Source organism: Vigna unguiculata, chromosome 3 (genome assembly GCF_037176805.1).
Source record: "Vigna unguiculata cultivar grain cowpea cultivar isolate G323 ecotype 2 chromosome 3, ASM3717680v1, whole genome shotgun sequence".
NCBI classification, from domain to species: Eukaryota; Viridiplantae; Streptophyta; class Magnoliopsida; order Fabales; family Fabaceae; genus Vigna; species Vigna unguiculata.
Window position 1 is genome coordinate 64149803 of NC_140794.1, and position 24089 is coordinate 64173891.

The 24089-nt window shown below is 29.4% G+C and overlaps 1 protein-coding gene across 3 annotated transcripts; it reads left to right on the top strand.

Annotated features, from left to right (window-relative positions):
* Positions 1-9876: 9876 nt before the first annotated feature.
* LOC114175608 (homogentisate phytyltransferase 1, chloroplastic-like) lies at positions 9877-15298 on the top strand. Of its 3 annotated transcripts, XR_014993942.1 has the most exons (14): positions 9877-10201; positions 10300-10353; positions 10822-11099; positions 11232-11315; positions 11409-11483; positions 12307-12390; positions 12488-12577; positions 12983-13084; positions 13473-13568; positions 13666-13737; positions 13814-13909; positions 14212-14338; positions 14556-14660; positions 15014-15211. XR_014993942.1 is itself a non-coding variant. In XM_028060370.2 (13 exons), exons 1-13 carry the CDS (start codon positions 10150-10152, stop codon positions 15053-15055), a joined length of 1230 nt encoding a protein of 409 aa, XP_027916171.1. In that variant the 5' UTR covers positions 9881-10149; the 3' UTR covers positions 15056-15298. The 3 variants fall into 3 exon arrangements, 2 of the variants coding, with proteins under 2 accessions (XP_027916171.1, XP_027916172.1); XM_028060370.2 differs by lacking the exon at positions 14212-14338 and having other exon boundaries at positions 9881-10201; positions 15014-15298; XM_028060371.2 differs by lacking the exon at positions 14212-14338 and having other exon boundaries at positions 9881-10201; positions 10306-10353; positions 15014-15298.
* Positions 15299-24089: the final 8791 nt, after the last annotated feature.

The window sequence follows — 24089 nt, forward strand, 5'->3', positions numbered from 1 at the left end:
AAGAGCCTGTCACCAAAATATGGAAAGAAAACATGTGCAAAAACTGGGCTTTGCGACATGATTATAAACTACCACAAAAAAAAAACTGTGTGTCAACTAACCAAACCGCATTCTAAATAAACAGTATAGAAATATTTTATTCGCACACGTACCTGTTCTACAATACAGGTTTAGTCTTCCGTATATGTTTTATTATTGTATTAAAAGAAAAACTAGAATAACAATAAGTGTCTCCACCATCATAATAATACTAAATTTAACGGGAATTAACATCCTTTTTACATCAATATTCTTCACAGGAAGAATGTTTTTTGTTAATATGATTTTTATGCTGTTAATTAATCAGAGATAATTTTTTTACATCATTTTAAAAAGTTATAAACATTAAAAATTCTAGTAGTTTGTGATTGAGTAATGATGGACAGTTGTTTTATACTCTAGTTTAGACAGTGGGTACTCTCACTTTGGGCTTGGGCCTTAATTATAATGCTTTGTTTCGAGTGTTATCCCCAATTTTTCGGTTTGGGCCTTAAGTATAATGCTTCATTAAAACCAAAGCTTTTCGGCTTTTTCTTATATCCCCAATTTTTTTTCCTGCCCCTCCAAGTATGATTCTGAAGACCATTATGTCTTTTAAAAAATATATATATAAATTATAAACTAATATGTTTGTAGCCGGCACTCCCAATAATGAAAGTCGGTAACACCCATTTATAAAAGTCGATAACACCGGTTTTTGAAAACCGGTAACACCGATTTCTGAACGCCAGTAACACCGATTTCTGAACGCCAGTAACACCTATTTTTGAACGCCAGTAACATTGGATCCTATAGTTTAATAAAATAAATTTTGTGACATACTACAACCATGACGAGATACTGTAATCTAAAAATATAAAGTTTAGATATGAGTATGGGATAACAAAACCCGTCTCGTCCCACCCTGTTGTCATCCCTAATTAAGATCAACATCGACCACAAACGTTTCGATCTCCTCAATTACTCACCACACGTTCTTCACAACCATCATATGTGCAATGCTCGCAACGCGTCTTAGTTCATCTTGCAACGGTAACAAGTAAAAACATAAGAATGTTATCTAATGAGAGTGTTATAATGATTATGTAAATAAAGTTACTCACTCGTAGACTGCCTAATGACTTTGTTCTTTTGGGTACGTGTACATCATTTAGGATGTCATGGCAACATTGGGTACATATGAACCAGTGCAACGACCCCTCATGCATATCCACCACATGTCGTAAGATCTCTGAACAACAATAGGTACAAGATACTGATGTATGTTCCACTATTGTCTGCAAAAATTATGCACCTGATAAGATCCAACAAGTAAACTCGTGTGGAATACCCCTAACAACTAAATTAGTGGTGCCATAGCACCGACAATATCCAAATGGACAATAAGACAACATTTTTCCATTATAAGTAGATGAGGAAGCATGAACATATGATCTTACTAACTACTGAGTAAAGAGGTATCGTATGGACCTTCAGGATATTCAAGTCCTTTTTGGTACTCATATTTCACTTCTCCAACAACTTTGGCTTGTCAACAAGGGTTTGAGGGGTCGCCAACCAAGAAAAAAAAATAGTCAAAACATAATTTCACAAACTGGCACACCTGCATCTTGAAAATCAACAACACCAAATTCTGAAAGCTGGTAACACCGATTTTTGAAGCCACTAACATCAATTCCTGAAAGCCGGTAACTACAAACCAAAAGGGTAGCAATGGAATTATAAAAAAGTTGGGGTGTAGGAAGAAAAATAGGGGTGCATAAAGAAAAACCCAACTTTTTCTCATCCTACGCTTTCACTCTTGATTATGGTATGAAAAAAACTGTTAGAATAGTTAAATAAAATCATATAAATTGTTGTTTTTTTCTAAATTATCCACTGTACCACCTCATTGGATGAACTAGTTCAAGATAAATAAAATTTAAATTTAATTAAATTTATGTTATTATGAAGTTTCAACCAAAATCAAATTCAAACTCAATAAAAAGTTATGGGTATCGTGTTTTCCTGTTGTACCCCTTCAACCGAATGAATCTCAATTAATTAATTATATATATATATATATATATATATAATAGTTTTATAAAATGTAACATATATTACTTGTGTTATGATTTTATGAAGTAAGATTTCTTGAACATACTATAATATTGATTTTAACTATCTCATTCCGTTATGCTTAAATTTTTTAATATAATATTTGAACACTAAAAGAAAAGAAGAGATAGAAGTCATTTTAGAGAACTTGTTTTGAAAGCTGTCATTTATGATTTAGAAAACTTGTTCAGGATTTTTTTTTTCTTTGAGAGATAATTTTGGAACACATTTCACGTGCTCTACAAAACTTATTCTAAAAAGTGTCACATATATTTAAAAAAGTGTGTTTTGTATTTCATATTTTCGAAAAGCTTAAACTAAAAATCCTAATATGAAAATTCAGTTACAGAAGCCATGCTCTGAAAATTTCAAGAAATTCGTTCTAGAATTTTTCTAGAACAAACAATTCAGAAGACACTTTTACAACGTCTAAAATGGGCCTTTTAAAAGTTATAGGGCGCAATTAGAAATTATAGAAATGTACGAAGAAAAGCTTAAACAAGAAAAACTGGCCCAAAATAGAGCCCACAGTATGTAAGAATATAAAAGAAGTTTTAAACTTTTAATTAGACAAAATACATAGACAAAAAGACCAATGAGATGTTTAGCAAAAAAAAATGTAAAATATGATAAAAAGAAAATTAAAAACTTAAAATGGAAAAATAAAATAAAAACAAAACAAAATATGTCGTCTTCACTTCAAAAATATGTCCCTTACTAGTGGTCTAAAAAGAAAGTAAATGAAAAAGAGGAAGAAAAATCTTGACTCATCCTCACCATTCACATGATTTCGTGTTTATTATTAATGAAAATACGTGCACATGTGTATATATATATTTTTTACAACAAAAAATAATAAAATTATAATTATGAAAATAAATATGAATAAGTTTTAGAATTAGATAGTTTTTATTTATTTTGTAGATGATTTTTATTTATTTAGTAAATGGTTTTTATTTATTTAATTTAGAAAAATATTTAAATTTTTTAAAAATGGTTAAATTTAATAAAATTAATTAAATTTAAATAAAACGGTAATTCGAAGGGTAAAAATGAAAAAAAAAAAACACTAAAATGAGAAATACTCTTTATATATAGGTATACATAAATCCATAACTTAGAGGTAAAAGTGAAAAAAAAATGATACCGGAATGAGAATCTCCTTTATATTAAATATGTATAAAAAAAATCACATCAATAATAAAAACATAAAATATAGTAAGAATATATCGCTAATATATAAATACAAAATATCACATATTGTATCGTTAAATTTAAAAAATAAAATCTCTTAAGAACTTGGTAGAAAGATGTTTATATTACGCGAGGATCTCTCTACGTTCTGCCTAATTTCACTTGCTGAAAACTGCAGCAAGAGTCACAATTGGAGGTTTTGATTTGAAACTTTTCATTTCCATAATTGCATTATTAATTAAGATTTTACGATTTGACAAGTTTTTCTTATGTATAGGGGTCAAAACTAAGATACGGGTCAGACTGAAAGAAAGCAAGACATTAATGGGTAAACAATAATGAGGTTTGAGAATTGCGCATGATTCAATTGTGTGCAAGTTGTTGGATGCAAATGCAATTACTATTGAACAAATGAATCCAAGATGTTGCTTTCTTTGAAAAAAAGAAGGAATCTCCTTGCAAAATTGCAATGTTGTGTTTGATGACAACAAAACTTCCTAGTTTCTCCTGTAACAGGTAACAACCTTTCCTTCATTTCGAAACTTGCACATCCATTTCTTTTATCTGCTTTGAGTATTCAAAAATCATAACAACTTCTACTTTGTCTTTTTCTTCCTCCATTCCTCATAACTATTTTATATTGCTCTTTTCAATTACTAGTTATATTAATTCTTAATGCTCTGTTCAGAAAATAACAAAAATAACAAGAAAAAATAAAGCTCAAATCAAATATTCTGTATATAAATACTATGTAAAATAATAAAACATAGAAAACAACGAAGATATAAACTACCACAATATAAAAGAAAAATTCATCGATCCTAATTTTATAAAATCATTCACTGATGATAATAATAATTAATAAATACATCATAAATTCTCTTAAAGTTTTTAAAAATATTATATATATATATATATATATATATAATATTTTCTTTATCCTTAATCAACAAGGTAAATAATAATTACAAGTGAATCTTGGATTTTGATTAAAAGTTTCGAAAGGACGAAAATAATATATTCAAAATTTATATATTTAATCATTGTTATTAATGTAATAAAAGTACATAATTTGGTATTTAAATATACTTTAAAATATTTTTTTGTCTTAATTTATGTTAAGTTTTGTCAAAGACCTAATTTTATTTTCGTGTTTAAATAGGTTCTAGTTTTCGTTAATTTTGTTTAATTTGATTTTTTTAACATCATTTAAATTATTAACAGTAATGAATAGTGACGGTCATGTGTCATTTCGTAATGTTTTTTGTTTTTTATTTTTTTTTTAATTTTTTAAAAATGTTTGCGTGTCAACCCAACAACGTGCTACGTGTTAAAGTTAATATTGTTTAAGTCAATTTGGTCTCAATTTGGAAATGAACAAAATTGGTTTTTTTACAAAAATGGGTAATTTTGACCCATTTATTACAAAAATGGATCACTTTACTAATTAATTACATGATGTAACATCCCAATTTCAGTCGTATAAAGTTAATAAAAATAGGGAGTTTCATCATAGTTCCAAAATAGATAATTCAGTGTACACAATATATTAATACAGTCTTACAAAAGATATGACTATAAAAATATATCACTTATACACTTAAACGGAACTAATAAACTCTATACTTAAACTGACTACTGCTAAAGCTCCCACTGGAAACCTCCTCCTCAACAAGAAAAACGATGGTTCTTCATCCTCCAGAAGTGTCTTTGACACTGCAACCACATCTGCTCCCACCATTATAGGTGATCATCGCAAAAGGAAACATACAACACAAGACAGGAACACAAAAAGCAAGGGTAAGCTAATCTGATTAAAGGAATCATACAGTTCAATTATAAACATAAATCATGCAATCTTTCTCATTTTCACCAGAATCACATAGACCACCACAAACACAATGCATATATATTACTCTAGACTCGATATCCGAATTATGTAAGTGACATTAGATCTCTTGGTGGCGTGCACTTGTGACGGTTCCCAAACTCTGCAAAATTGGACACAAGGAGTTATCATCCGACCGCTCACAAGGTAAGTCCCCTTCGCGTCTAAGACTTGATCAAGTCCAAAGACTAGAACCTCCTGCTACTACTCACGACATAATCCATTATGCTCTACCTGAGCGTGAATGATTATTGGAGTTTCAAGATACCAACCAAATTAGGAGTCCTCATGTTCTTACACATACACTAACTTATTCTCTAGAATTCCCCTCAAAATTCTAGTGCAACCACACCTTCTGATGATATGATTTTATACAATTTATACCACATGTACTACCAGTCACAATAATCCAAGCATAATATGAATAAACATCACATTAAATAATTTATTATAACTTCCAATAATTAAAACAGAGGAAAAAATCAACAATTCTGCATAGGAACTCGCCCAAGCTAGAAGCTCTCGCCTGGGCGAGAGGGTCATTCTCGCTTAGGCGAGTCACTCTCGCCTGGGTGAGACTCAAACAATGGGCAACTCTGAAACTGAGCGAATTCTAGCTCAGGCTAAGCTGTTTCGCTTAGACGAGAGTGTCTCTTGCTCAGGAGAATCCAGCTCGTCTAGGCGAGACCTCGTGCAGTTGCAGGGGTGAATTTCTGGTATTTTCGCTCAAGCGAAAGCTGCTCGCCTGGACGAAATCAACAAAATTTTAATCTGTTTTCACATGCAGAGCCCCACAATTCATACCAGAAAACCCAATTTCCATACAACAATTAATTCAAACATCAATCAAACATAGGATCATGCAAATCTAAGTTCTCATAGAAGATTTCTACTGAATTTGAGCAAAAGGCTAGCTTCCCTTACCTGTTATCCTGTTTAGATAGCTTTATAAACATCAACGCCTTAAAAACGTTAACACCTCTAACTCCACAAGATGCTCTATCTACACATAAAAACATCACAAGAACGATAAGGACATATCGTTATGATCACTGATCAGTAGAAACTCATACTGATGATTAAAACGTCACATGCAAGCGGAAAAGGGCTTGCATGCAACAGAAAACAGAGAAAGACTACAAAAGAGAGCGAAAACTCACTATTTTTAATTTTATACTAATACCTTTTAATTTTAAAATAATCGAGTCTCACTATTTTTAAACCACTATCACTTTTAAAACGCCATTTTCTAGGGACTTACACATGACATGGTCAGTTTACTAATGATTTGACTTCTCTCTATTTATTTTTACCTTTTATATAATTTCTGAAGTTTTATATATATTTTTTAAAATAAAATTTTATTAATTTGATTAAAAATATTTTAAATAAAATTTTATTCAAATTTTGATATTTTAAAACTTAATATTTTAAATTTTATTATTACATTTTATTATAAAATTTGATTAAAAATATTTTAAAAAAATTATTAAAATTTTGATATTTTAAAACTTAATAATTTAGATTTTATTATTACATTTTATTAAAAAATTTACAATAATAAAATTTTATTAAAAATATTTTAAATAAAATTTTATATAAATTTTGATATTTTAAATTATTGTTTCATTTTATTATAAAATTTACAATAATAAAGTTTTATTTAAAATATTTTTAAACAAATTATTAAAAATTTATTTTAAAAAAAATATATAAAACTTTATAAATTATTATAAAAGTTAAAAAAAAAAGATAAATCAAATTGTTAGTCAAATCTGCTATGTAATTAATTAATAAACTGACCCATCTCTGTAATAAATAAATCAAAACGATCCAATTTTGTGAAAAAACTAGTCAAATCATTAGTAAATTGACCCTACCATGTAATTAATTAGTAAACTGACCAATTTTTGTAATAAATGGATCAAAGCCACTCATTTTTGTAAAAGAACTGACCAAATTGCTTCATTTTAAAAAAATGGGATTAAAAAAATTAGCCACATGGACATTTTAAAAAATAAGAAAATTAAAAAATATAAAAAATAAACAACAAAGTAACATGTGGTAGTCGCTGTTCATTAGTTAATCATTTAAAGAGTGTTAGCAAAAAAAGATCAAATTGAACAAAATTGACGAAAATTGGGATCTATCTAAACACAAAAAGAAAATTATGACTGATTTGACAAAACTTTACCAATTGAGACAAAAAAAATATTTTAACCTTAAATCTACTTGGATGTTTCTTTTTATAAAAATGATAGTTTTGAAGTTATATTTAATATGGATCCTATTTTAAAGTAACTTTTCTAATTTCAACTCTTTCACTTATTGTGTATTTATTTCCATAATTGATTACATGTTTTTGGATTACTATACAGATCATTAATATCAAACTCCTCACTTGATAAGATTTTGAGAAAAGGTTTTCTATTAGAACAATTGGATTATTATCATCATGCTTACAAATATGTGAAGGAATTAAATTTATCTTATTTTTATCTTTACGTGTAGACTTCTTTTTATCACTTTTAAAAAAATAATCTTTCTTTTATTTTTTTATTAATATACCTATTTTAAAAAAAACAAAATTAAAAATTAAAAATAATTTATCATATACGCACCAAAATGTTTAACTAATTATTCCTATTTAAAAAAGATAAGAAATTGAATAAGTTAAATGATTGAATTGTTTGATTGGGTTCATGTTAGAACTGGAGTTTCAAAATTATTATAAGCAAACCATAAGCAAAAAGTTGAGAAAAACAAATTGATTTGTGTTTGTTTGGGCTTTCATAATGGAACTGAAGTTTTGAAATTATTATAAATCTTGTATTTAATCAACAATTCCAAATAATAAAATTTACTAGGTTAAAATATTTCAATACAAGATAATATTAAATTAATTTTCACATACATAAAATTAAAAGATTTTTTTTTTGTATATAATTTTTTTTTATTAAAAAATGGGAGGGGTCAAGCCCCCTAGAGGATAGAGAAGTTTCGTCTGTCTCACTTATAACAACACAAGAATATTCCCAAGTATTTAACTAAACAAAGAGGAAACCAAATATATGAAATGTGCATAAAACCTTTTCTTTAAATTAGCTTATATGCACAAATTTGCACATGAAACATTGATCACTCTTTTATTTTTCTACTAATAATTAATTGGTACCCTACAAATTTTCTCAAAACATTTAAACATCAACAAACGATATTCTCTTAACAACACAAATAATAAGTATTTAACTAAACAACACAAGAAATTAAATACATGAAAATATCATTTATTTATTTTTTCTTCACTCTCTTGATGATTTTTTTTTTTTTTTTATCACCGAAGATCTTCAAAACTTTTGTATTTCTGTCTTTTGAAAATCTGACGCAAAAGGTGGCAAAGCATTGTAAGTAAGTTTTTTATATTGTTTCACTTACCTTGTATATAAATAAATAATATAAAACAATTGTATATTTTTTAATTACCCAAAACATTAACTTGTGACTTTCTTTTCAATTGTTGTTAAAACAAGTTTTCACAAGTAAAAAGAGTTTGTAGATATTACAGACTTATATTACTAATCAATGCAATGACATTACATTAGTTTAGTTTGGTGGAGGTTCGGCGTGCTTTTATTAAACAAGTAGAACTAACTCAACTGAATCATAATAATTGATTTAGAGGTGCAAGGGTCCATCATTTTATATTAGTGGTAAAAAAGTGTTAGTTTGTGTTGTATTTATTACAGTACTAAGATAACATAAAGTTAAAACCAAAAGTATGAGGAGTTAGTCGGGGAAGTTAGAAACTTAATGGCCTAATAACTAATACACATTTCAGTTTTAGCATGAGCATCTATATATGTCATGTATTCAATTATAATACATGCAATTAAATGAAAGCTTTTAATAACATAGAAGTACATCTCTCTTTGACTCTATCACCTATTCTCTTATAGAGTTTATTAATTAGTATTTTAAAAAATAAAAAATTGAACAAATGAAGAATACTAAAACAAGAGGTAAAGGTGGGGGAAGCATTTAGAAAAGTTGATTGTTGCGATCCATCCAAATCGATTGACTCACACAATCAAAGAAAGTGACAACGAAAGTTTTGAGAATGACTAAAGAAAGAGAGTTCGTCGACGTCACGTCCAAGGATAATGATTTTGCTTTATGTCTATGTCTTTATTTTAGTTGATAGTTATAATTCATAAAAATTATTAGATACTTTTCATTGCAAGTCCATCATACATTACGTGAAAACATTAAACATATTTTACTTAAATTATTTAAAAAAAAACATGTTTTCTATATTTTAATATAATAATTTTTGTTTTCAACTTTCCTATTACATCCACACTATTAAGTGTAATAATTTACTCATCATTTTTATTTTCTCTCCGTTACGCTATTTGTATACTTTTTTAATTATTACTTTTACAATTTAAATAATTTATAAATATTGAAAAATAAGTAGTGAAGATATATTAAAATTTATGATGTAGACGTAAGTTGAAGCTAATTTGAGATATGTTTAGATCTAAACCATAGGCATAAAAAATCTAGACATCAAATCAAACGCAACACGTTTTTACATGTGACATGAGAATGGATCCATTTTCATTTGAGTAATGGGTTAGCTTTGGAGAGAGAAGAAAAAGAAAGGAAGAGTTTAATTGCAGTGCTCCTTGATGTTGTTCGATGGAGGATCCACATGGGACGACACGTGGCATCTTAGTCTGGCTTCATTTGAGGGTGACGTGTTCGTGTGAGTAGAGGGCGCGTTCTGAACAAAAAAAAAAAATCTGTTTTGGTAGTATGTGCTAAAAATTACGGGGAAGGTGGGAGGAGAAGAGAACGAAGTGAAGTGTGAGTGTGCAGTGTGTTTGGGTTCATGCAACTCAAAATCAACCTTATTATTGAAGGAATACATGGATTCGGTGCTTCTCCGATCTCTGCCTAATGCTTCTTCTCTCACCGCTGGTATTTATTTCTCTATCTCTGTTTTTCTTCTTCTGAGGAAATTTTTTATCTGTTTTCCGTACATCTAACAGCCATCTAACAGCAGCAACCGTTGATAGTGGCAGGTGGAGATTTCTGCAGGACTAGACATTGTGCTGCCATCTCCTATGCAAGTAAGTTTGATAATCAGATAGGCCCCCTCCTTTTTTTTCTTTTCCTCTCACAATTATTGTTGTAATTATTAATATGGAAAACACTCGTGACTTTGTATTTTCTTTAAAAGAAAAAAAGAAGAGAAGATTAAATAAAATACGAGACTATTCTTGGAATTTAGGTGTGACCTTACTGAGATATAAAATTAGGTTTGGAAGTGTGAGTTATTTGTTGTTACTTCTATGTCATTGAGAAGTTAGCATTGGTGATAATAGTCTCAATCAGTTGAATCTCTAATGTCCATCTACATATTGAGAACTGTATACGTTTTGGTAGAGCAGTATATAATTTTTTCGTTTCCGTAAGTTTTGATATTGATTGTAAAACTCTCCATGTACATGTTTTTTGATTCATCCTAAACAGGAAATTATTTGTGTTTTGTATTGTGCATGATTACTGCTACTAACATCCAACATTTGGTGGTCTAGGTTCTTATGGGCCAAATGCTTCGTGGAACAAAAGGAAAGTCCAAAATGAATATAATTGTTTGAGGCTTCGGAAGCCAAGTTTGAACCATCGTTACAAAGGCACTGGGGGAGGGTATACGTTTCAAAAATATAACATAAAATTTGTTGTGAAAGCCACCTCTGAAAAATCTTTTGGGTCCGAATCTCAAGCTTTTGTTCCAAAAAGCGTTTTGGACTCTGTCAAAAATTCCTTGGATGCTTTCTACAGGTTTTCAAGGCCGCATACAGTTATTGGAACAGTTAAGTTCAAGCTTTTGTAAAATATATCTTGGAACTATTCCTTGAATGCTTAATACAATGAATTTGCACTTCAAGATAATTCTAATATTCTGAAGGTTTTAAAATGGCTCTCTTTTTCTGTGCTTGGGCAGGCATTAAGCATAATTTCTGTGTCTCTCCTTGCCGTTGAGAAAATATCAGACATTTCTCCATTATTTTTTACTGGTGTGTTGGAGGTGAGACCCCAAATATGTTGTTTCCCTTTAAATAACCAATTGCTCCTCCCTTCTAGCTTCATCAATACTTTTGACTTCTTTTATATGTTTCAGGCTGTGGTTGCTGCCTTGTTTATGAATATTTATATTGTTGGGTTGAATCAATTATCTGATGTTGAAATCGACAAGGTATGAAACTTACTAAAAGAAATAAACAATTGACATAGATCATGAATTACTTTTTTCCACTGTGTTCCAGGCTTCTCAATTTTTTCTGTAAAAGCATAGTATTTATTATACTGACAAAATTCCTGTATGGTTTATCTAAATTTGGATGGATACTATAATTCCTACAGACTAAGTGCATACAAGAGTCTCTCTGCTCACATGCACAATTTGAGCAGTTTATATAATCTTGACCATTGAATCTGGTTTAAACATGATTTTGTTAAGCTTTGAATGTTACTAAAAATTGCAACCTTTTACAGCTTCAAAAGTTTCAGGAGAACTACCATATGGATTGTATTATTATTAATCCATGCTGTGAAAAATTGGCTCCGTAAAATGTTATATAGAAGGTTCCTAGACCAGTTGACATGTATTAGATGATTCTATAATATAGTAGAACATGTAAGTAGACGACTAGTCTTATAGCGTCGACAACTTGTATAGGGTGTCTCATGCATGACAGTTATAACTGTATAAATAGGTCCCTTGTGGCTTCATAAGAAAGCTAGCATTTGAGTTGAACATTTGAGAGAGTTGCTAAGAGAGAAACCTGAGTTGTAATCTCTAATATGGTGAATTCCTCCGAAGACATGGACTGAAGTTTGTTAATACTTCAATTGAACCACGTTAACTTCTGTGTGTTTAATGTTCTCTTCCTCTATTTACCTTCTATCATCTCCGACACTTGCTATTTATCTCTGTTTTCTGGTTTGTTTGTGTGGTAAGATGTTTTTGAGTGAATTTGTGAGCTATTCCATAATACATGCTTTGTGTTTTATTCCAGATAAACAAGCCATATCTTCCATTGGCATCTGGGGAATATTCCTTTGGAACTGGTGTTGCTATTGTTGCATCCTTTTCAATTTTGGTACCATATCGATTAGTCCCTTTTTCAATGATATTGGTCAAGACAAAATGTATTGACTGGGTGGAAGGAAGTTTATTGCTTTATTTTTTTTCTGCAGAGTTTCTGGCTTGGCTGGATAGTAGGTTCATGGCCATTATTTTGGGCTCTTTTCGTAAGTTTTGTGCTAGGGACTGCTTATTCAATCAATGTGAGTTATTTTGGATTGCGTTCAATCTCCCTTTCCCCCCTCATTATTAAAAGCATAGTTAAGAGTCATGATATGTCTCAATTCTGAAATCGTGCCTGTTCTTGGTCTTGCACATTACTTGCATTGCCAAATTACATGGCAATAAATGTCAAATACTATCCATTTTTTTTCCTTTTCAAAAAAGTCAATCCAAACTAAAGGGGAGGATTTTTGAGTTGAAATTGGTTAGCCCTGAGATTCAAATTTTAGCAATAGCAATTCATCAAATGGAAAATTAAGTGGACAATAATAGCTGTGCATCTGATATTGATTTTGCTCATAAAAATATTAACTGCGTTTATACTTGTATTGTAATTGAGTGCTGACAACATTGTTTACAAATTTTGTCGTTTTGAAAAACTTCAGGTGCCTCTATTGAGATGGAAGAGATTTGCAGTCCTCGCAGCTATGTGCATTCTTGCTGTTCGGGCTGTAATAGTTCAACTTGCATTTTTCCTTCACATGCAGGTTATGTCCTATAGCTAACTGTTCTTTTTAGAGACTCATCGTTTTGAATGAACATGCATTAGCTTTTTGCATGATTAACAGCAATAACTAATCTTTATCCCAAATTTTTATGTTTTTTCTTTGTTGGATTCGTGATAAACTATTTGGATCTGCCGTCAATTTGAATTGGTCTATCTTCACCATCTTGTCCCAGTGAGGCATATATTCTCTAATTACCGTTCATAAGTATTACACTACGACAAAAGAAAAAAAATTGGAAGGAATCAATGCATTTTTCCAACAATTGTGTTATAGTATCTGACTAGTATGTCATAACTTTCCTTACAACAAATCAATATCCCTAGGAAATTTGATGTTTTTGGTTGCTAATTCTTGTAACAACGTCCAGACTCACGTGTACAAGAGGCCACCTGTCTTTTCAAGACCACTGATTTTTGCTACTGCATTCATGAGCTTCTTCTCTGTAGTTATAGCACTGTTTAAGGTAAAGACCTTTAATTTCTTGTGGAATACGTTTGTTTTCACTGACAATTTTTTTGTTCTTATGTTGCCTAATGTAAAATTTTGGGTTCATTTTTTAGGATATTCCTGACATTGAAGGGGATAAAATATTTGGCATCCAATCCTTTTCAGTACGGTTAGGTCAGAAGCCGGTATGTCATACTATCTCAGCAGAATTGCTTCTGCCCTCTTACATCCCTTGTTTGTACCTAACTATCCTTTTTGCAGGTATTCTGGACTTGTGTATCCCTCCTTGAAATAGCTTACGGAGTGGCCCTCCTGGTGGGAGCTTCATCTCCCTGTCTTTGGAGCAAAATTGCCACGGTATTGTACTTATTAGTGATTACATGTATACACTTGCAGTTATGGGTGTGCTGGATCCTGCTTCGCTTTTAGCAGTTATATATTTGGTTCTAGGGTGAGGAGGATGAGTTGTGATTTGGATTCGTTATATATCAAGTTGGCAAGAAGTTGATCTATATTCTTACCTTCCTTCACGTGCAGTACTTTTATTGTACGTGAGTTGTTTAGTATCAACATTCAGCAAACTTGCTTCCCATCTCGTGTTGCATTTTTTTACTGCATGTTAGATAAGTAACATTGACCTCGTGACCCGGATGTCACAGGTTCAAATCTCGACGTAGCCTCTCCACTTGTAGAGGGGCCGAGGCTATCTTCATCTACCCTCACCAGACCCCACTGGGTTGTAGTCTTGTGCCTTTTGGCAATTGTCTTCTGAATTACTAAACCGAGGTGCTCCTTTACAATTGCAATTCAGCATATACTATAAGGAAATATTTCTTTAGTTTAGTATAGCTGTCTATGTTATTGTTGCACAATTCAATTTTATCTTTAAAGGAGACGGGCACACTTTCAGAAGCAATCTTAGGTCTATTGTTGTTTAGAATGATGCTAAGTGAATGTAAACTTTTTTACAATATTTGAATTTTACTCTCTGCCAATGTGTTAGGGTCTTGGACACGCTGTGTTGGCTTCAATTCTCTGGTATCAAGCCAAATCTGTAGATTTGAAAAGCAAAGCTTCGATAACATCCTTCTATATGTTTATTTGGAAGGTAATTGCCAACCTTAAAAGACTTTATCATTCTATTAGGTCGTTGTTCAAAAGAAATAAGGAATAGCTATCTGATTACTTTTCCGTTTTTAGAAACAGTGATTGTTTGATTTCTACTATCTTCCAATTTCCAATTGAAATATATAACACACCAGGGTACGTTACTACAGTGAAATTATTTCTATCTAAATTGGTGAAGATAGTCAAGAAATTGGTCGAATTTTATCTTCTGATGAAAATGCTTCTTTTTGAAAGCACGTGACAATAGGGACATGAATTATTTCCAGTTTATTTGTATATTTAATTTTAAATTGTTTACTCAATCTTGTACTGATGTCTTGTTTCTTATTGCAGCTATTTTATGCAGAGTACTTACTCATTCCTTTTGTTAGATGAGGATGCAGAGGCATTGTTGTTGACTTCAGAAATAGTTTTGTTTAAATGGAGCTACCTTTGACCCTGGCCAGCTTGGATTTAATGGGGCTCCATTAGTTTTAAGTGTTTATAATTACCAATTTAAATAAACTTCTGATGGATTTTCATTTTTCTGTACTGCTCTGCATTCGGTGGTTTCTCTTATGATTTTTCTACGTGTTACTATTAGAAAAGAAAGGAAAACTAAACCTTATGCGCTTCTCATTTCTTTTGTCTATAAACATACGAATAACTGGTATCCTAAAGTGATTGTTATTGCTTCTCGCGAGGTTACCTGACAGAAAATTGAGCTCAGTTATGCATTGTTCTCAAAGGTATTCTTCACTCTTTTTTAAAACAATTTTTTCGTTCCTATGAAACATGCTCTGAAATATGGGAACATGTTAAATTATTATACACTAATAATACTCAATGTCTTTATGGTATTAGTCATGATCTTTTCAATGTTGTTCCTCGGCATCAAGACTCTATAGTTGATTATACAAATGAAATTCATGCTATTTTTTATGAATTTAATGAGTTATTGTCTCCTGTCCAAGAAATAGAGTAACAATCAAAGTTCTTCATAATATTGTCATTACACGAACTTGTTGATAAATAGTTCAATGTCCGTGATCAAGTTTTTGGTTCACTTTTGTACCTAATCTGACTTTCACTTGTTTCGCTCTTTTGTGTGTACCAAGTAAACCAATCAATGATACACTTATTTCTGTTGATGATTCCTCTGCATTGGCATTTCAACGTGATGATCGTAATTGCTCTCGTAAGCCAAAAAAAGGACGTCACAAGTGTGACCATTGTGGCAAATTAGGTCATATGATTGTCAGGTGTTATGCATTATATCACCATCCTCCTCAATTTGTTGTTGCTCAGACAAATCCTCCTTCACAATCACCTACTAAGGATCCTCCTTCATCAGATATCACTGACGAATTTGTTATTTTCAGTAACTTCCTCAAATGGTATAAGGATTAACAACCTTTTAGTTCCACTGCATTTGTAGCATGCACAAGTATGTCTTTTGTTGTTATGACTCAATCTTCTTCTCTTAGTCCTTGGGTTCTTGACCTAGGAGCCACCGATCACATTACTGATAATAAATATTTGTTTTTCTCTTTATCCTCTTCGGATACTTTGCCTTCTGTTATCGTGATCAATGGATCTAGAGTTTTAGCCCATGGTATGGAGATTGTTAATTTTTTTTTCCTTTTTATCTATTGATAATGTTCTTTATGTCCTTATGTCTCCTTTTAATTTATTATCTATTAGTTGTCTACCTCATTATCTTGATTGTGTTATTTCTTTTACCAAATATTATGTTTGTTTACATGGCTGGAGTTCAAGACAAGTGATTGACATCAAATGTGAGTCTTATGGCCTTTATTATCTCCGCCCTTGTACACATGTTGACGCAATTATGGAGTCTCAATCTCTTTTTCATGCTTCGTTAGGTCATCTCAGTCTTGCCAAATTGCAGCAATTTGTTCCTAGCTTATCCATGTTGTCCAATTTGGTGTGTGAGTCATGTCAATTAGGAAAATATAGTTGTAGTTCCTTTCCTCATAGTGTCTCACAACGTGTTTTGTCACCTTTTTCGTTAGTTCACTCTGGCATTTGGGGACTTAGTCGTGTTAAGTCTAATTTAGGATTTTAGTATTTTATTACTTTTATTGATGATTATTCGAGATGCACTCGGTTGTTTTGAATGAAAAATCGTTCTAAGTTACTTTTCTATTTTTCAAACCTTTTATAATGAAATTAAACTCAGTTTGAGATTTCTATTCAAACTTTATGAAGTGACAATCGTCGTGAATTTTTTTCTCATTCTTTTAGACATTTGATGGCTTTTCGACATTCTACATCAAATTTTATGTGCTTACACATCTCAACAAAATGGGATGGATGTGCGTTGAACAAGATGTCTGCTCTTGTGCTCAACCACCCCATTTTGTTGAGGTGTGTAAGCATATGAAGTTTGAAGAAGAATGCCATGACAAGCCATCAAAATGTTTAAAAGAATAGAAAAGCTATTCACGACCATTATTACTTCATAACCTTAAAATAGAAATCCTAATTTGAGTTTTAATTTCATTATAAAAACTTTGACATATAGAAAACAACTCAAAACAATTTTTCATTAAAAACAACCAATAATGAAAGTAACAAAATACTCAAAACCTAAATTAGACTTAATACTACTAGTTTCACAAATGTCAGAGTGATCTAATGTAAAAGGTGATGAAGCACGTTGTGAGACATTACGAGGAAAGAAACTGTGATTATGTTTTCCTAATGACATGCACACGACAAACTAGACAAATTGGACAAACTGGAAACAAGTTATTGCAATTTAGCAAGACTAGGATGACCTAACTTAGCATGAAGAAGAGATGGAGACTCCATAATTGTGATAACATGTGTATAAGGCCGAAGATGATAAACACTATGAGACTCATATTCGGTGCCAATCATTTGTCCCGAACTCTGATATTGTAAACAAATAGAATATTTAGGAAAAGAAATAACACAATCTAGAAAACGGGTTAGACGACTGATGAATAATAAGTTAAAGGGGGACTCAGAGACATAAAGAACATTATCAATGAATAAAGATGGAAGAATATTTACAATTCCAACACCACGAGATAAGACCTTAGACTCATCAACCATTGTAACTGAGGTAAATTATTTGAATAGAATAAAAAGATTTGTTACCAGTAATGTGATCGGGGGCACTTGAGTCGAGAACCCAAGGTCCAAGATAAGGAGGTTGAGTTAAGCCATCAAAAGATAAACGTGTGCGTGCAACAAAAGTAGTGAAACTAGAGTTTTGACGATCCTTATTCTATTTGAAAAATTCATTGAAAATAGCATATTAGTCTGTAATATTTGAAAAGGCAACAAAAGAAGTTGTGGAAGAAGAGAGAGAATTAAATATCCTTAAAAGAACAAAGAGCTTTGATCAATTCAACAAGTCTAGATCCAAAAAGAGGAGGAAGAAGTGATCTCGATGATGATGATTGTTGTTGGAGACGAGGCAGATCAGGTCTCCACGTGCGCCGAAAAGCGTTGAAAGGCATGTGATTACACATGGCAACTTCGATAGCGACAATCTCAACGACATGATGGTCACCTGACTCGAATGATCTGATTGGGGGGATCGCTAACCTAAAAAGCCGCTTCAACAACGCAAACAAATATGGAGACATCAGAAACAATGGTGGATATGGCACAAACAATGACAAACTCCGATGACGACAGTGATAAGAAGAATTGCAGGAGTAGAGGTGACGAAAAAGTTTGTCAAAAGAACCTGACTCTAGATATTATATTCAATATAGTAAAAAATTAGGTATGTGATTAATTTCCTTTGGGTAGAAAATACAAATAGATACTCTAATAATAAAAAGATTATGATTAAGGCCAAATTACAAATGATATAAAAAATAATAACAAATAAAAAGAAGATATAAAATATCTAATCTAATATATCTGACATATAGCAAACGTTTACAATTAATAAATAAAACTAAACATGTGAGTTGTATTATAATTTACAATACATTATAGTTCGAACATATAAATTATATTTTAGATATATGGTAAACAATTTATATTCCCAATTAGTTATCTATAATTCTCTAGACATTTAAAATAAAACTTATAAATCTGAAAAAGATGAATTTGAAATTTAAAATACAATTTCAAATGTTGGAGTAAGTTATATTTAGAGGATAATGAAGGTTGTATTATATTAAATAACAAATTAATTAGATAACTTTGTTTACTATTTATGAAGAAATTAAAATGATAAATTAATTTTCTTTTTTCAAATGTTGAAAAGCTTTTATGCTCTAATTGAATAATGTCTATTTATTTATTATTTAAAATAATTATTCTAATTTATATATAGAATAAAGACTATATTACAATATATAAGAATAAAAGAGTTACATAGTTAATTAAAATAAAATAATGAATAAATTATGAAGAAGAATTTTGAATTAAAATATATTATAACTACGTCTATTAATTCCATATGATTTAATAAAGTTTAAAAATTAATTTGAAAATGAGATTGATCAAATTTACGCTCACAAAATTTGATAAGGTACGTGAAGATCTAATTTTTTTTTTCAGATTAAAATTAAGATTAGTTAAATTTGAAGAGTTGGTTTCTGAATAAAGTATACCTTGTAAGAAAACTCTGCATCCTTCAAAAAGGAAAAAACGAACAAAAAGCTTTTCATAAAAGACTGAGAATTTATATTTATATTTAATTAGAAGGTAATATTCGGGTAAAAAAAGTTTGCCATCAAATCAATTTTTTACATCATTCAACATTTTCATTCTTGTTTTAATAATTGTGTGTATAATCCTTGAATCTAGAGTGCTAATTGGGTAAATTTTCTTGGAAAATTATAAAATCAATTTTTGTATAGTTTTTCTTCTTAATTTATAAAGTAACCATTTTTCCTTTTTGTGAAAGTGATTTTCAAATTACTTGCTCTAGAAATTTTTGAAACAAGTTTTTTGAAATTTTTTAAAATAAAATTTCAGGAACAAGCTTCACGTAATGCATTTTGGGGTGAGCTGTTTTCCAGAAGAACGAGCTCTCTCTCTTCTTCCTTTGTAATTAAGAAGGGAGTACAACGGTAATGACACAGGTGCAGTGAGAGATGATATTTAATTTGTTTCTCTTAGTATATAGGGTGCAGTTAGTAATAATGATTATTTTTTTTCTTAGTATGGGTTGCAGTTAGTAATTAGCCAGTGTAGGCCTTTGTCAAAAACCTAACCTCTAAAACAATATGGGCTTACTTCTGGCCCATATTTTGGACAGCATGATTGAGTTAGTGAGACAAATAGTAATTTGTTAGCTAAAAAGGGTGGTGTGCATAGACATAAAATAAAAGTTGGTGAAAGCAAAGTGACATGAGCATGCTCCATGATGCAAAACTTCATAATTGGGATGGAGAAAGTTCTTGATATGAGGTCCTACAAATCCAAATATGAATCAGAGTAATGAAGCAAACACTGGTTCAAAAATATTTCTAAGTATGTGGTCATCAAAATCATAATATGGTCCTAAAAAAATTTCTAATTATGAGCTTTTCATAATTTATATATTGTAAATAGTAAATAAAAAATTGCGCATGCTTATCTGAACATAAGAACAAGGTAATTGGTAATCAGGTCAGTGGTCTCATTTATCATTTTTTTTCTCAATTTCTAAGTTTTGTGAGGTTGGTGTATGGATGGCAACGGGGCGGGGCGGGTACGGGTATCATGATCCCATCCCCATCCCCATAATAAAAATTCATCCCCATCCCCATCCCCAAACCCAACGGGTATACAACTTTTGACCCATCCCCATCCCCACCGGGTAACGGGTATTTTCTTATACCCATACCCATACCCATTTTTTTATTGTTCCATATATCAATTAAATATTTTTTATAAAAAAAATTTAAAAATCACACCAACGGAATCATGATACTATCAAAATATTCAATATTAAAATAACATACTCTTTTTGATTTTCATGATGTCAAATATTAAGAAAAATATTATAATAGTATAAATCTCAAATTAAAGTATCAAATAACAACTAAATAAAATTCAAATAATTATATAAAAGCTAAAAAATTACACATTACTAAAATTTTATAATAACCAAAATATTTATTAATTTTACAAATGATCAGTGGTTTCATTTGCATTCGATCCACCTACACATAGAAAAAAAAATGAAAAATTAGATATGATATAATAATTGAAATTGAAAATTTTAATTACTAGAATATAATGTACCTTCTTCATCAGATTCATTATCATAAAGGAGTAAAGATAATTAAATGTGTGACCCAAATTTGAGAATATCCATTTAAACATAACATAACGGAAAAAAAAATGTATAATTAAGATTATGATAAAAGGAAAAGTACCTTGAAGATCTGCTTAAACCTTAAAGAACAAGCCAAACAATTAAAAGAGAGTAAAAAAGTGTATAACCAAAGTAACAAAAAGAAGAGCTACAAAATAAGAGTCAAACATTTTCATGAAAATAAATAAATAAATAAAGATAATCAAATGTGTAACCTAAAAATTATTTCATAGAATGAAATTGAGGAACACCTATTTGAACATAACCATGTACAGAGAGTAAAAATTATGTAATAAGAAGAAGAAAAATTACCTTCAAAATTAAATCTTGAAAAACAAACCAGACAATTGAGAGAGTAAACAAAGTGTATAACAAAAAACAAAGAGAATGAGAAATATGTTATATATATATATATATATATATATATATATATATATTATATTATATTATATTATATTATATTATATATTATATACATATATTATATGTGTGGATATCTTATGTTTATATATATATATAATTATTTATATATATTATATTATATTATATATTATATTATTATTACTATGTATATATATTATATGTGTGGATATCTTATGTTTATATATATATATATATATATATATATATATATATATATATTTATAGATATATATTTATTTTAAGTATATATTATATTATATTATATAATAATATAAATATAATAATATATATTATATTATTATGTATATATATATATATTATATGTATATGCGTAGATATTTTATGCTTTTTTATATATATATATATATATATATATATATATATATATATATATATATATATATATATATATATATATATATATACTTTTATATATATATATATATATATATATTTCTTTTAAATTTTTATAAATTTGTAATGTTATAAATTTGTTTATAAAAGATCTCACTAGTTAAATGATTAATTTGTTTTATACGTATATATTATATATATTATATGTATATTATATTATATTATATTATATGTATATGTGTAAATATATATATATATATATATATATATATATATATATATATATATATATATATATATAAAAGTATATTTTATTTATATGTATATATACTATATTATATTATATTATATTATATTATATTTTATGTGTAAATATATTATTTATTTATATATATTTTTTAGATTATTTAATAAATTATAAATAGTTTAGTAATTTAAGCGGGGACGGGTATTTGGGCGGGTATATATATATATCTCCATCCCCATCCCCATCCCCAGTTGAAAATTTCGGGTATTACCCATACCTATACCCATACCCAGTCAAAGCGGGGATTCCCCGTCAAAACGGGGACGGGTTTGGGTGATACCCACGGGCACGGGTTTATTTGCCATCTCTAGGTTGGTGCAGTAATTTGCTTCTAATAATTCATAACTGACTCATGAGGCCCCACATGATTTTCATGAGTGCCAAAGAGTTAAAAAAAATATTAAATTAGTCTCTTTTTTTTTTTTTTCATTTTGGGTGTGGCAGGTGTTTGACAAAACATTGGAAATACTACCAAAGTTGGAAACTAAAAGTTAACCAATATAAGTGTTAGAATAAAAATATAATAGGCTACACATATTTATTTAGTAACAATAACTTCATTATATATATATATATATATATATATATATATATATATATATATATATATATATATATATATATATATATATTCTAAATGCTTTTGCTTTTGTATTTTAAATGACTTTATCAACTTATATTTTGGAAGAATACTTGTTTTGAGCTTATTTTATTCAATAGGTTTTACAAATAATTTGTATTATAAATTTGATAATATTTGATATTTTGATGAGAGTGAGACATGTTAAGGATTTTTAAGTTCAAAAAGAAAAAAAAAGGATAAAGGAGAAGTTTTAATACGATGGTGATGATAGAAATTAAAAAAAAAAAAAAGTGATATAATCTCAAAGACTTTATGAAGTGTCATTTAAAGAAAAAACTATAAACTAGTGATTGTAAGTTATTCTACTATCTTAGTTATATAAATTTGTGAGATAAACGTTAACACTAACTTATATTTAGTCAAACACACATTTTCCACGGTGAGATAAAGGAAAATCATATTATAAAATTAAAAAATGTTGACCTTTATTATATTGTTTTTCTTAAAAAGTCAGTTAAATCATCGTACGTTTTCCTTTGGTCTATGACATAATTGGTCTGGTCCATTCTTATATTGGAGCAAAAGTTATTTTTGTTCAGTTTTAGAAAAATTAAAAATGAAATCTACTTTTTTAAAAAAAATAAAAAAATGTAAGTTACAGAAATTAAATTCATTATAATTTTAAATGTAACAATTTGATGTAAAATACTAAATATTTTATTAAAATAATATTTCTTTCTTATTATTACTTTTAAAAATAGATCCGCTCACAAACCTACCTACTGATCGAGCTTAAATGAACTAAACTAATCAAATTAAAGTTGATTAGAATCAATATATTACTATATTTTTTTCAATCTAACCTAACTCGTTTTATTAACTATCAATAGAGTGGGTTTATTTGGTCAATTGTAGTGAGCGTTGCTTTAAATGGTTAAAAAAAATGGTTCTCATTGTACGTGAATTGAGTTTAACCAACAACCGTATACCATTTGTTGCATTACCATCATAATTTCTAAAGCTTCGAAATCTTGTGGACCCGAGAATCTATGATAATATTCATACCTAACTGTGTTTCCATGGATTGGTGACATGAGTTGGGTAACATTTTTCTTTTATTCCCCTTTGAAATTGAGAGGCCCATTTGAAGAAAGAACAAAGGTGGGGGCTATGGTAGTGTAAGATGTATATGGCATGATTAGAGGACAAGGAAGAAAATAGGTCATATGAAAAAGTGTAACCTATGACCATTGCCCACCAAAATTTTCATACTGTCTAGTAATAGAAAAATCTATTAACTAGTTAATTTCAATCTCATTATTATTTTTGCATTATAAATAATTTCACTTCTCAAGATGAAAACTAGATAAGGGTTAAATATGTTTTCGATCATTCAACTTTCAGTAAAAATTAAAATTAGTCTTTTCTCCAAACTTTGGCT